This window comes from Limulus polyphemus, unplaced genomic scaffold (genome assembly GCF_000517525.1).
Source record: "Limulus polyphemus unplaced genomic scaffold, Limulus_polyphemus-2.1.2 Scaffold1649, whole genome shotgun sequence".
NCBI lineage: Eukaryota > Metazoa > Arthropoda > Merostomata > Xiphosura > Limulidae > Limulus > Limulus polyphemus.
Genome location: NW_013667259.1, coordinates 150,718 through 164,637, shown reverse-complemented (window position 1 = coordinate 164,637; position 13,920 = coordinate 150,718). Strand labels below are relative to the sequence as shown.

Genomic DNA, 13,920 nt, shown 5'->3' with positions numbered 1-13,920 from the left:
AAATGAATATCAAAAGTTTATAAAGGTAAATGCTTATATTTTATTTGCCATTTTCTCTAGAACATCACTAACTCTAGCTATTATTATCAACATACAGTGCAATGAAATGTTTAAAATTAAGAAATATGTACATACCTTTTAACTCTTCATTGATTCGTCTAATAACATCGTCTATGATTCACATGCATAATTTCACGTCTTTATCATAACACTTATGATTTATTTTAATGTTTTATTTTCCTCTCCTGTTCTTTATCTTTGATTATTTATGTCAACACACATCAATAAGTGGCTGCAGGTGATGTTACGGTAACTTCGGCTATTGGGTTTAGCCCCTCCGGCATAATATTTCTTACACGCACAAGTGTCTCAAAACTGTTTTAGCTATTCAAAGTATAGAATAATTTAAAAAATTATTAAACCTTTCAAATATAAATCTTAAAACACAAATAATACATAATTAACTAAAATATAAAAGAAAACTCTAAATGCAGTCTGTCTGTCAAACTAATACATATAAGGTGAGAGAAAATTGCCAAGCACTATGGCCACTGCTCTCAACAATGAACTTAACCTCATTTTAACAGCATTGAGAGCAGATCTATACTATATGTTTTGTGTAAGAATAAATGGCTTTGAAGGGTGAAATCTGTTTTTCTATTGGTTATAAAAATGCCATTCAACTTGAAACAATCTAAGCAACCCAGCTTCTACTTTGCAAATTGGCATGACATAGCTTGAATTCAAAAATGTCTATACAGATTTGCTTTTGAAGTCAGTACTAGGAATTTGTGTCAAGTTACTGGTAAATGAACTGTGTGTACATGTAGTTTATTACCAGCAAGAAAACTGTTGTTAACTATAGTCGTTTCTTGTATAAAGTATAAAGTTCAGTTGCTGTAGCCACTTGCATTTCAAGTGAGAGCAAACATGAAATTTTAATTATTGTTTTAGTAGGTTCTTTTGAAGTAAAGGAATAAAACTTTAAATAATATAAGGCTTTGGATCATAACATACTGGATAGTGCTAATTTCATTAAAATACATTGATAGTAAAGTGGTTTAATTAAATTTTGAAAATATCTCAGTTACACTTTGTGACATGTGCAGAAAGGGGTTTAAAAATGGTACTGGAGAAAAAAAGGGTTAACATTCTAAATATGAGTAAGTAAAAGTACACATGTTACAACCTTTTACAGTTACTTTCAGAATTTAATGAAACTTCTTTATTATCATTGATTGGGATTCAATGTCATCCTTTTTGCCCTTTCCCTACCTCCTTTTGAACCTTTGGCTTCATGTTCCCTGTATCATCTTTCCTTCTCCTCCTGACTTGTGATTATCATAGGACGGACCTTTTTTACAATAATTTTTTCTCGTTCCCTTTATTATAGTACGTATATTGTGCTATACTAAAACGAAAATTTCTTCCTTACCAGCACCTCAGCTGCCCGTGAGGGCGATTCTGCCTATGCACCCAACTTCATCTCTTCCATTTCCTATATTTATTCCAGGTCAAATCCAGATCACCTTCTGTGTCCTGTGCAGGATCTGCAGTGCTATGTGGTTCGTACATCTTCCTTTCATGGTTCCCATTCCTGTTTGTTTATGCCCTGAAACTCTTCTGTGTCACACATGACCTCTCTTTATCATCCCTATGGGTTGAGTTCATTAGTTTATTAGATTGGCTTACTCTTCCCTCTCCTTGGAAGGTGTCATCTTTATCATGTCTCTCCTCATCAGATTTGGCATATCATCATGTCTCTAGCGGCCTGTTTTCATCGTCCTCTGGAAGAGATCATCCAGGCTGGAATGTGGACTACTCCCCATACCTTTTTTGCTCATTACCTACACCAGCTGGCTGTGTCCTTGTCTGGTGGATATTGTTTACCTCCTGTGGCAATACATGCACTATTTCGTCTCTAACTTGGGTGTCTTTTTCTGTTATGGTTTTTTTTTCAGGGCCTCTTCAATATATATTCAAATCACACTCAATGGCAAGTGCTGCCTGGTCAAGTATGCTTGCCTTTAAGCCTGCACTAGTGGCTTATCTAGTGGTATATATATATATATATATATATAATATATATACATATATTCCTCCATATGTAGAATTCTGACAAGTACATGGTGGATTGTCACTCATGGTTTATCATGAGTAAAGCAGAAGGGGATTGCTACCCATCCCTGGTGTAACTTTGATTGAATACATCGGGAGTAGTCTGCTTTTCAAAATAGGGTTTCGTGATCACCCATTGCACTTTCTTCAATGTAACATTCCTCCAGACTCCCCAATGCCTTTTACCCCCTCCTTTCTTGAGTAGAGTTTGGGGGTCCTTGCTACTTTCCTTTTCCTAGCTGGTGGGGTGGTGGACCATGGAGGCTTTGTCATGAGTGTAGAGCACACATCATAACATTACATATCACTCCACTACATTGAGAAGAGGGCAAAGCTAGGAACTCTCCTTCATTCTATCCCCTGGAGGTTTAATCCCAGATGTGCTGATGTTGATGAGAGTTGGACCAGGCAACACTGGACCCTCTTTGTAATACTGGGTATAGGTAGACAGTCCCCTGTTCCTATGGTTGTGACTAGTAGATGCCCTTCTTCTTGGTAATTTCAGTTGCAGGATGTTTCCTTTTCTTGCTCTTATGGTTGAGCTCTTTGTCTGCCTCGTAATAAGATCACCTGTTCCTATGGTTGAGCAGGCATTTCACATCCTCTTGGTAATGCCAGGTGCACGATGTTTCCTCCCTGCTCTTATGATTGAGTTAGATTCATTATTTTTCTGCTTGTAATACCAGGTACTGGATGACTCCCTGTTCTTACATTTGAGTTGAGCCCAGTAAGTCTGGGTTCGGTTTGTTGTACTTCCTGTCTCCTATGGTTGATTTGGAAGTTTGTCAGGCAGATGCTATCTGCATATTTCCTCATCATAATTCCAGTTGCTTGCAGTATAGCACTCTGTTTACTTACAGGAGAGGTTGGTGTATATATTACTAATGGCCCACTTGCCCTGGCCACCATACACTCTGTATACTGTTTTTAATCTTATGAGAGGTCCTCTGCCTCGTAATACCAATGATGGGACGTGGAATTTTTCCGGTATGGTTGGGGTTGAGCAGATACCTAGCAAAGTCACCTTGAATGTCTCCATCTACCTGATTCCGTGAACTGGTTGTTGGCTTTCCATTTTTTCTGTGTGGGTTTGGAGTTACCTGTGTCCATTTTTTCTTTATACTACTTGTTACTCTTATCCTACTGGATTCCATTTGTTTTTGGTCAGGTATGTATGGTTGATGATGCAGTGGGGCTCATGTTGATTAATTACACATTAATTACATTGGTTTCTTAGGTCTTTCTTTTACTAGCTCCAGGCCTCGGTACTACCCATATCACAACACTCAATTTCTTTGAAGGTGAAAAGCATACCTGTTCCAGAAATGATGTGGTCCCCCTCGTGTGTGCTTCCATTCTATTACAGAGCACATCTGTTCAATTTTCTACAGATGCTTTCTGAAGGTGATCTCTTGTTTTATCTCGCAACTGTCCCTCCACCTACTCAATGTGAGATTCTAGCTTTGTGTGAGTGAAGGTATGTATTGTATGGGAAGTTATCATTTTTTTACAATGAAAATAGATTTCCAATATATATTTACCTCTTTTCACCCTTCCTCTCCACTTCCAGTGTTCTTCTGTTTCTTGTAGGCCTCATTTCAAAAGTGATGTTCACATAAAGTTGTACAGAGGGAGCCAGGTGCTCTAGGAGGGTGTGTGTCGTGCTCCTATTGATGGAGGGTTGTCTCATGCTCTATGCATGCTAAATGATCTGTTCAAACATAGTGGGGGGGGGGGTATAAAGGCTAACGAGTCTAACAAGAAAATTTCTTTTCAATGCATTAGAAGGCAGTGGAAGATTGAGAAAAGCTGTTGTGTGAGTAGAGGTATCTGCTGGAAATCTATTTCAGTTTAAAAAGATTATAATTTTCGAAAAATGTCAGTAACTCTCCCTGACACTTGCTTTTACATTTGTAATAATTAATATAATGAGAAGATTTTAAGTTACATATTTATGTATAATGCTAGCTCATTATCATGACAGCTTTTTAATTATTCAGCATATAGTTTCAAAGTTGAAATTGCCAAGTTCGGCTTGACCAGCTAAGGGAATTATTTCAAGGCACTCAAAGCTTAGCTAGAAAGCCAGTTATACTTGTTTTAGGACATCGTGTGCTTTGTGCATTCCATTATTATTTTCTAAATTGAGTATTTAGAATAAATACAAATTCTGTAAAGAATTAACAAGAACCATATCAAAAATTAAGATTAACTTTTATTGATTCTTTGACTGCAAGAAATACAAAACCCACACATAGGTAATAATTTTTTTGTCTTTTATATGTTTTTTTTTATTTATTAATATAAAAGTAACTAAAATGCAAAAATTAGAAACTTATTAGGTTATGTAAGAAAACATAAATGCAAAAAAAATTAGATAAAAAAATTAACTTATTTCTCTATGAGTTATGCACACAAGATGCTCGTGCATTATGTAGATTAATATTGTAAGTTGATTTCTAACCTGTTACATAGGATTAATAGTGAGACATGGTTCAAAGAACAATAAAAACAGATATAAACAGTTATGACCCTGAAGCTGTTTAGTATAAATAACTGTAATATTCTGTTACAACATGTAGTCATTCGAGAAAGAAAAAAGTAATTTGGACTTACTTCATACTTTTTTTGTGGTGGTTACATGGTCAGTCAAGTGTACTGAGTCCTTATATTATTAGGGTAGACAAAATAAAATATAAGTTTTACTGAAAAACATGTTTCATATTCACTTAGAAGGTTATAAAAGTTATGCAAATAAAATTTTGAAAACTTTTAAGGTGAAAATATTTTTTTTATCTTAACATGAAAATCACCTTGCTCTCAGGCTAATCGGAGTCTTAGGTAGACTTTGACTTCATAAATTCACAGAAAAATCTTTAGTAAAAAATAATTAATTCAAAAATATGATTTTTTATGCAACAAAATACTTGTAATGTTTACTAGAACCTTGCCAAATTTCTGAAGATAAACTTATATTGAAAGTTATAGTATGTTTAGTTTTATGGATACATAGTGATTGCAAGGTTGGTCAAAATGGCCCAAACAACTTTGTGAGGGTTAACATACTTTAGATATCAGATTATAATTTCCTAAGTGCATTGTTTTTACACATTTTGGAAATTAAAATTTTGCAGAGTGTTTAAAATGTATTTTGGTTTTAGTTAGATATTACTTACAACAAATTCATTCTAATGTGAATTGAAGCAGTGTTTAGTATTTTTTTCCTAATAGAACTGTGTTCATAATAGAGATAAGAACATGTGATAGTCATGGAGATGTAGAACAACACATTGAAATGCTCTTAATTTTTATTTTCAGTGTTTTATATTTTATGATGATAATTACTTGTGTATAAGAGCTATTAATTTTTTTGTTTCAGTCATAAAATTACCCCAGAAGTTTTATTATTCTTTCCAGCTTTTCAATTCAGTAAACTTATATTCAAATACATAACTATACCTTCTGATGGAAAAAAAAAGGTAAACCTTAATGTACTATAATTTTTAAAAAGCTTTTCTTCCTTTACTTTATTTTATGAGGCATCTTGTATAAAACATATTCTTGACATTTTGGAAATTTTTCAAAATCCTCCTTCATCAATAAGACATGTTGATATAAACATACTTACTCAGAATAGTTACCCAGTTGTCATTTTATGAGAATTTTCTTTTTGTAGTGAATCTGTTGTCTTGTTTCCACATTTGATTTTAATAGTCATGTGTTTACTGAATTTTATTATTTTTCTCAACCTGTTTTGGTTTATTAACTAAATCATAATTGCATATTTATGCTTTACCAGATTTCCCATGTTGTTTGGTTGTAATTGAGTGGTGAGATTTATTGTTGCTTTCCTCGTATCTTTTATAGTTTACATTATTTTTTTTTCTCTGTTTTAATTAATGTTTTTTTTTTTTCAATATTTTTTTCTTATGAAAAGTTTCTATATCTAAGAATTGGTGTTTCTCAGTGGACATACTGGATCCATGCATAGTTAATTATATTGTAATGTACTTATTTTATGTGAAGTGTACAACGGTTAACCTGATTTACTGTGGCCTCAAATTTTAAACTCATTATATGTGTACTATTAAAATACCTGTTGTTTGTTGAACTTTGGACACTCCTGATAGAGGAAAATAATATTAAAAATATTGAAACTATTTAAGCCTTATCTTTTTATTTGGTCGTTCTGTTCAACAATAACCTCTGCAGCACTCAGCTCCTTGTTCTAATATAGTTATGAATAAGACACTCTGATTAACCACAAAAACAGTGTTTTTAAACTATACTACTTTTTTAAACTTGTTTATTAATTTATAGTTCTATGTTGCATGCTCTTTTTCTTGTAGTGAATTTTGTAATGCATGACAATGAAGTGCTGATTGGTTTGCTTAAGTTTTCTAAACCAGGTCCATTTTGGAGTATAACGAGGTATTTTCCTACTAGAATGTGAATTGTTCCTAGACTATCAACATTGCCAGCCTTTTTTGTTGTTTTAATTTAAATGCACTTGTACATCTAGTCCTTGAACATCCTGCTACCTCAATCTCATTGAGTGTTTCATGTTATACATATAATTGGACTTACTTATTTTTTTATATTAGGTGACCCTCAACAAAAAAAATGCTTTTACCGATTTTCATACTGACTGATTTGACTTGCAAGTTCTCTCCTGAATACCTTGTCTATTTGGGATTGTTGCTTTCTATTCAAAATAATTGGTCAGCTTCTTTTATATCTGATGACAGATTAGGGTTTTTGCTATTCATAGTAGATGTTACTTACAGGAACTAACTCAAGCAGTTGTGTGTAATTGTTGTACCATTTTCTTGACTTTCTTTTCTCCATATCACTTTGGGATTCTCAAAGTTTTGTTTAGTGATTTTGCTTACTGACTTTAATTCCCTATATTTGATGTCCTTGTTTTTCACATTTGTGATATGTACCCTTATTCTGTTAGAATCTGCTTGAGAAGTGTAGTCTGCATAGGGAATTCACTTTTGTTGGCATTCTTTTAATACAGGATATTTTTTATTTACATTATTATTATTCTTAATTTATGGGGTCTCATGACCTAAGGTGTGACTGGTTTAGTGCTGTCTCTTGGTGCTTTCTAGTTGTTAGAGATTTTTAATTATCTGAATTCTGGCAGTCTTGCAAAACCAGTGTGGAATGTGAATAAGCTGATTCTCTCAAGAGTACAGGATAGATGGAGGAACTGAACACTCATAACCAGATGTTCTCTGTTTCATACTCCAGGAAGAACCTCACAACCTGTATTATGGCTAGGGCTCTCTATGTTATGTTGCCTTTTGCCCACCTCTACCAGACCCCTTCTACTTTTCAGTATGAAAAGTCTTAATTCAGTGTCCATTCAGAAGTATAGTTAGGTATTTCAAAATCTTAATTTTTAGAATTCAAATAAAATTCATGTATTTTTTACCTCTGACTGGACATATTTTGTACTGTCCTCCTCACATCTGGTTTATTAAGCTTGTATATTTATGTAAACACTTGGTATCACTGGAGAAATACCGCATATCTCACAAAAATTGTTAAATGATACTTCACAAGGTAATTCATGGAATGATGAAAAGCTTAGAATGGTTTACAATAATAGTACATTAAGGTATTAGCACACTGACAATTCATACATTTTATCTGAATTCTATTTCTAAATACTAAAAATGAAAATGTTGATGACATCAGTTTAACTTGATTTTCTCTTTATATATTTAATTTTCTTATCATTTATGTTATATAGCATGCAGTTCGCAAGGTCAGGTCTCTGCCTAGTGTTGATGGTAATATAAAGCGTCGTCTAGCACAATTTAGTACTCAAAAGGATTTGGAGACTTTAGGAAAAGAAGTTCCTGGCTACATCTGACAAGTTAAGATTTGTTTTCTGCAAAAGCAAGTACTTTATAAAGTGTGATGATTATGTCTTGATAAAATATTTTTATGTAAATACATATACGTGTATAAATAAAATAAGTCTTTGTGAAGCTTATCTTGGTCACTTTTTGAATTTTGTTTAATGCTTTAAGTTATTTCTTCATTAAAAATCTGTATTAAGATTCAATTTCCAGCAATGGGTGCAATATAAATAAGTTGAAAACAGGCATGGGATCAAGTACTTGAATACTTAAGTATATCAAGTGCTGTACTTGTACTTTACTTGACATGTTGCAAAAGCCAATTACTTGTATTTTACTCAACTTTCAAAGTACTTAGACTTAACAAATGTTTTTACAAGTACATCCTAAAAATTGGGATCTGGATACTTCAGTAATGTGTAATCAGTGGTCAAGAAGACCCCTGTTGGTTTTGCATCAAACTACTATTATTTCACCACAGTGCCCTCCCAACACCCCACTGTATTATGTCCAGACAATACTGCTATACTACTGCTCTTTGCTTTGCTTTGTCCACTAATTAGTGTCACATAATGCCAGAAGCAGGATGTGCCATATATAGCAGGAGATGGCATACTGAGTTCTTTAGTACGGGGTAAGAAGCATGTTACAGTATCATCAACCCAATCTACCAGAACAATGAGGCTGTGTCATATCCAGTCAATGTCTCGGTATTCCACTGCTTCAAATATTTTATTGTAGCCAATATAACACCTGATACACACTGCTTTGAAACTTGCTAGTGGCTTTGGAGTGACACTGTTCCAGAAGAACCGAAGTGAAACCTCCAATCATGACATAGAACAAATTCATTGGTCAGGATATTGTCATTTGAGCCACCTAAGATCTGATATTTCAACTATAAAGCTTGAAATGGTAGAGATATATTATAATAACTCCATTTCTCTCACAAGTAAAAAGTTTACTCTGCAATCATGACAATAAAAATCTCTAGTGTTCAACCATTTTTATAGTACCAGAAAATATGAAGGGGAAGTACATGGTTCAATGCAAACATTCTACAACTGAAGTCAAAGCCAGCAACAAAGCAAATACCAACTTGTGGAAGCATATGAAGGTAATGTATATGCATATCATTGTAACAAGTTTTTCATGGTTAATATTTTATGTTCTGTAATTCATCATTCCTTTAATGAGAAAAAATGTATACCATATTGGCAATGTTTGTATGTTCAATAGTGGTCGTGTATCATAAGGTGAATAGGATAAGTGTTCAATTGTTCGTATTACTCAGCAATAATCTGAACCTGATAGTTATAGCTTAATTATAAAGGTTCATTATTGCTATGAAATGGTGATTCAATGCATGACTATGGTTACTATTTGATGAAAATGTGCAACTTTGTTTCACATATGAACTGCATAGGACACTATGGGAAATTCTGCATTTATCTAATTCGTATTGAAGTTAAAGCCATTGTATTTTGAGGATATCTCTGTTCAATGTCAATGTTAATATAATATCAAATATTCATTGAACTACTAATATCATCTATTTCCAGACTCATACAAATGTTAACAGCTTTTTTAAACAATATAATAAGTTTGCAGCAACCAATCCATAACAGTGTCAGTCAAACAATGACCTTGTGTCATTTACTGCAGGTGATACCATATCATTCTCTGTGGTAGAGAGCCTATGCTTCAGGAAGTTCATCTTGGGCCTGGAACCTTGCTTTCAGTTGCCTAGCAGGAAACTTGTCTTTAGTGCTTCTCTACAATGTAAGTAACTCAATTTGCATTGAGATCAAGTGTTGCCTTGAAACAGCAGATAGTGTATGTGTTACAATTGATCTATGGAATAATAGACAAATGGACATTGCATTACTGACTGGAGCATGCATTCATTCATGTTAGCATACAATAGGTTTACCAGATGACACACAGAGGAAGCCATATATTGCAGCAATATATTGAAGTGATGGAATCTTTTGGCATTTTGGATAAAATTTCTGCAGTTGTCACTGACAATGCTTCCAACATGATGTGGGCATTCTCTCTTCTCAGATTCACGGATGCCAACTCTGGTCAGGATGAAGATAGCAATTCTAATGATGATGATTATGAGGATGTGGAACATGTAGAAGTTTGTGCACCAGAACTCCCTCAGCATACATCATGTTTTGCACAGTCTTCAAGGGGGTTACACAGAAAAACAATATTATCTCCAAGGCCTCTATTGTAGTCAGTCATGTTTGGAAATCAACAGTAGCCACAGAAGTGCATCAAAGTTGAATGGGTATTTAACTCTTTCAACACTACCAGAGGATTCAGACCCACTGTCTTTCTGGAAAGTACACAGGAACAGTTCCCTACCTTTGTTAAAATTGTTCCCAAATATCTAACAATACAAGCCAGTTCAGCACCAGTATAGTGACTGTTCAGTTCTGCAGGGAAAGTGTTTTGCTCAGATAGGTGTAATATGACACAAGAAATGTGAAATGATCATGTTTGTGCATCCAAATCAAAAGTAAATTTATTGTAAATAAAGTTATTTCATTGGAGTTTTGTTTTTAACAATTACTCTGTTCCTCAATTTGCATACATAAATATAATACTCTTAAGACAGACCTCGACAAATTCTAGACATCAGGTCGCCATAGTAACTAAAAATTTCATTGTGGCGCCTACTGTTTTCTCCCATTTTATTTGTGCATAGGACTGTGCTAAATAGAACTCAAATTTAGAACAGTTCCTGACTCTTGGAAGTCCAGAACTATTTTTGTGTTCTTTGCGTCCTAAATCGAACTTTGTTTCTAGGATTTTAATGGTGGAGTCAGCACTTCATGTTTTTTTCAGGAATGAAGTGCTGTAGTTGCACAACAGATTAGTAATTTTGCAACATTTTATTTTTCTTTCTCACAATTCAACCAATCTGTGCTCGTGTTCAGACTCAGACGGGACCAAAGGCAGTTAGTTCAGGCAATACTATCAAGTAGTTGTTTATATCATGTGATTGTTAGCATGCACTTGTTACTGTGAAAGTAAATAAATATACATTTCCCAGTACAAATAGTAGTGAAGTTAGGCACTTATGGCTCCCGAATGGTTTGGCTGGCTACTAGATCTGAAAATATTTGTAGAGGGCTATCTTTAAGATATAATGACCAGATGTGTTATATTTGTGTAGTATTTGATATACTATATCATATTATGCCCACTGCTAAAACGTGTTATTATCCTTGAAAGTACACTTAACGTCAAACAAGTAAGTTCGAGCTCCACTACATATACTTTCTGTAACCCAAACTCAAGTTCAGTTATTTCAAACGAGGCTTTTAGTAAAATACTTATCGTTCATATAAAGTCAGTAATATGAAATTACTTGTATTTGTACTTGTGATGAAAGTACTTGCACTTGCATGCTCTCCAGGATGAGTACTTGTACTTTGCTGATTTTTATGAAGCATGTTAATTCTTATCGTTTCGACAACGGAATAATAAAACTTAACTACTAATTATTTATTTCACAGAAATTCATCCTAAAATGAGATTTGTCCATAAATGTTTCTGTAAATTAAACTATCATGTTATATGGATCGAATAATTACAAAAATCGTTGCAAATGTGTTGTCTGTATTTTCTCGTATTTTACAAGAGCGATTGCATAATTTCTCAATCAACAAGTAAACTTACGCTGAAGAATACAAAACTTAAATTAGTTTGTTCGTTTCAGTTTTATCGTCCATATAATACTTACGGAAATTGCTTTTATGGGTGAGTTATGTCATATGGCAAGTAGCAAGAAAGAGAGAGTTACTCAGTTTTGATAAGGTTCAAAAGAAAATAAAAAAAAAATATTTTGTAGTTACTTTTGTTAACATTACAAAATGAAACGCAATTTCGTAGAGGGAAAAGCCACAAATTGCCATGAAAAATATTTGAAGAAGGACTGGTATCTAGAAATTAATTAAAAGTACGAGAAAATCAGTCTATGAAACGTTGAAAAAGTCAGAGTGGATTGAAGAAGACCGATGGACTATAAAAGTAATTAAATGTTACTGTTATAACCATATTGTAGATAGGCACAGCCCACTTTATTTCTTCAGTTTTTATTTAATCTAAATACATGTACTAGTAATGTCTGTTGTCTGTCCATGTAATTACTTCGCAGGGTATGGATGAATCTTCACCAAAATTGGTATGGAGGGGTACATATAAATTTTCAGTTTTGCAGTTTTTGTGTTTTTTTTTTTTTTTGTAATGTCCAAAGAGGAATTTTCATTAATTATGAATTTACATAACTTCCGATCAGGGGACGGGTACTCCAGCTAGGATTAAACACACCAAAACTTATTTCTTAGAATGGGTTCATTTGTTGTAACAAACTACAATTTATTTCGTATGCTGTTAGTGTGTTTTAACACACCAAAACTTATTTCTCATCATGTGCTTGCGTATTTTAGCAGTTAAATTTTTTCCATTACTTAACATGTAAAAATCTAATTTGTGACTTTCAGTGTTAATCAGCTAATGTTTTTTAATTATTCTTCAATTCTTTTTATATAATTGCTATCTTCTAATTTCAATTTTTGAAATTAATGTAACAAGTTTATAAACCTACTCACATATCCGTAATATGTCAACAAGTTAATCTTTCCTATTTACTAAGTATTCGTACCTACAGACTTGGTATCGGTCATTTTAATTTTGTATATTTTTCATTCTATGTAATTTTTATTCGGAAAATCAAAGCGAATTGCTGGTTAACTTTAGGTCTTGAAGGTGTTTTTCACAAGTCGGTTTCTATCAAAAAAGAACTGCATTTTTTATACAATTCTATTTTTTTTTAATTTATTATCTGAGTTTGAATCGAGGGTTCCCTTTCTTTATTTTCTGTTATATTCAGTGTTGATAATAGCGACACAGAATATATATTTCACAGGTTCTTCTGTCACATTCAGACTTAATAAGAAGAGCACCAAACAAACGCTGGAACATCAGAATTGTCAAAAGAGCTATTACGTGGCCTCAAGTATTTAAATACTTTATAAACATACCTGATCAGTAGCGTAAGTATGCCCCTGCAATTGTAGGGTAGAACAAAAAGGTAGACCGAATCAGCCACAATCGTAACTACAATTATAGGGATATATGTGTAGGGAGCCCAATTACTTTTATGGGGGGGGGGGCATTTTTTGTAGTTACGCCAATATACCCGATACTTCCTTTCGTGATAGTTAACTTACAATGAAAATAATATATTAAGTTTGATTTAAATTGTTACCTAGTATGAAGAATATTTTTCATTGTCATAACAAGGATTAAAACATTTTTATTATCACACTTGCAAGAAAAATACTGTTACGACAGCGGAAGTCACGTTAATCTGGTAACACGTGATGAATTTCTAAAAGATTCACGAAGACACGAGATGTACACTTTTTGTATATATAAGACCGGTAAAAAGTGACGGCAACAATGGAATTGAATTGCAGACAGAGATAGAGACGGACAGTTGAGTCAAGCGTGTGAATCGTTCATTGTGAATTATAGTGTTTGTTTAAGTTAAACTGTCTGTGGGCATTAAGTGTATTGCAAAGTTGTATTGAGAAAAAATAAACTAGTTTTCTTTAAGGAAGGACTTGTATTGCTGAAGTTTTTGAGAAAGAATTTCTACGGAAAATCAACAAACGAACAAGAGACGTAACAAATTGGTGTCAGAAGTGGGATAAAAAAAAGATGGAAACGAGAAGCAGCAAATCAAACTACAGCTTAGCAGATTTGATGGCAGCAATACAAGAACAGCAAAATAAACAGCCACACTTGCTATAAGACATTGGTATTAGAGCTATTACATATCTAAGAGAGATTACAGCAGTTGTTGGAGGAAAAAAGAAAAACAAGAAGAGAGATTACAGCAGTT

The 13,920-nt window shown here is 33.5% G+C and overlaps 1 protein-coding gene across 11 annotated transcripts in view; it reads left to right on the top strand.

The window, feature by feature from the left end:
* The window catches only part of LOC106464426 (probable ATP-dependent RNA helicase DDX28), a 98,288-nt gene extending 90,160 nt beyond the window's left edge, over nt 1-8,128 (top strand). For all 11 annotated transcript variants that reach the window (XM_022392138.1, XM_022392140.1, XM_013924565.2 and 8 more), the window contains one exon: nt 7,883-8,128. In XM_022392138.1, coding sequence (XP_022247846.1) covers nt 7,883-8,005 — 123 coding nt within the window. In that variant the 3' untranslated portion in view covers nt 8,006-8,128. The remainder of the gene's footprint in view (nt 1-7,882) is intronic.
* The last annotated feature ends 5,792 nt before the right edge of the window (nt 8,129-13,920 follow it).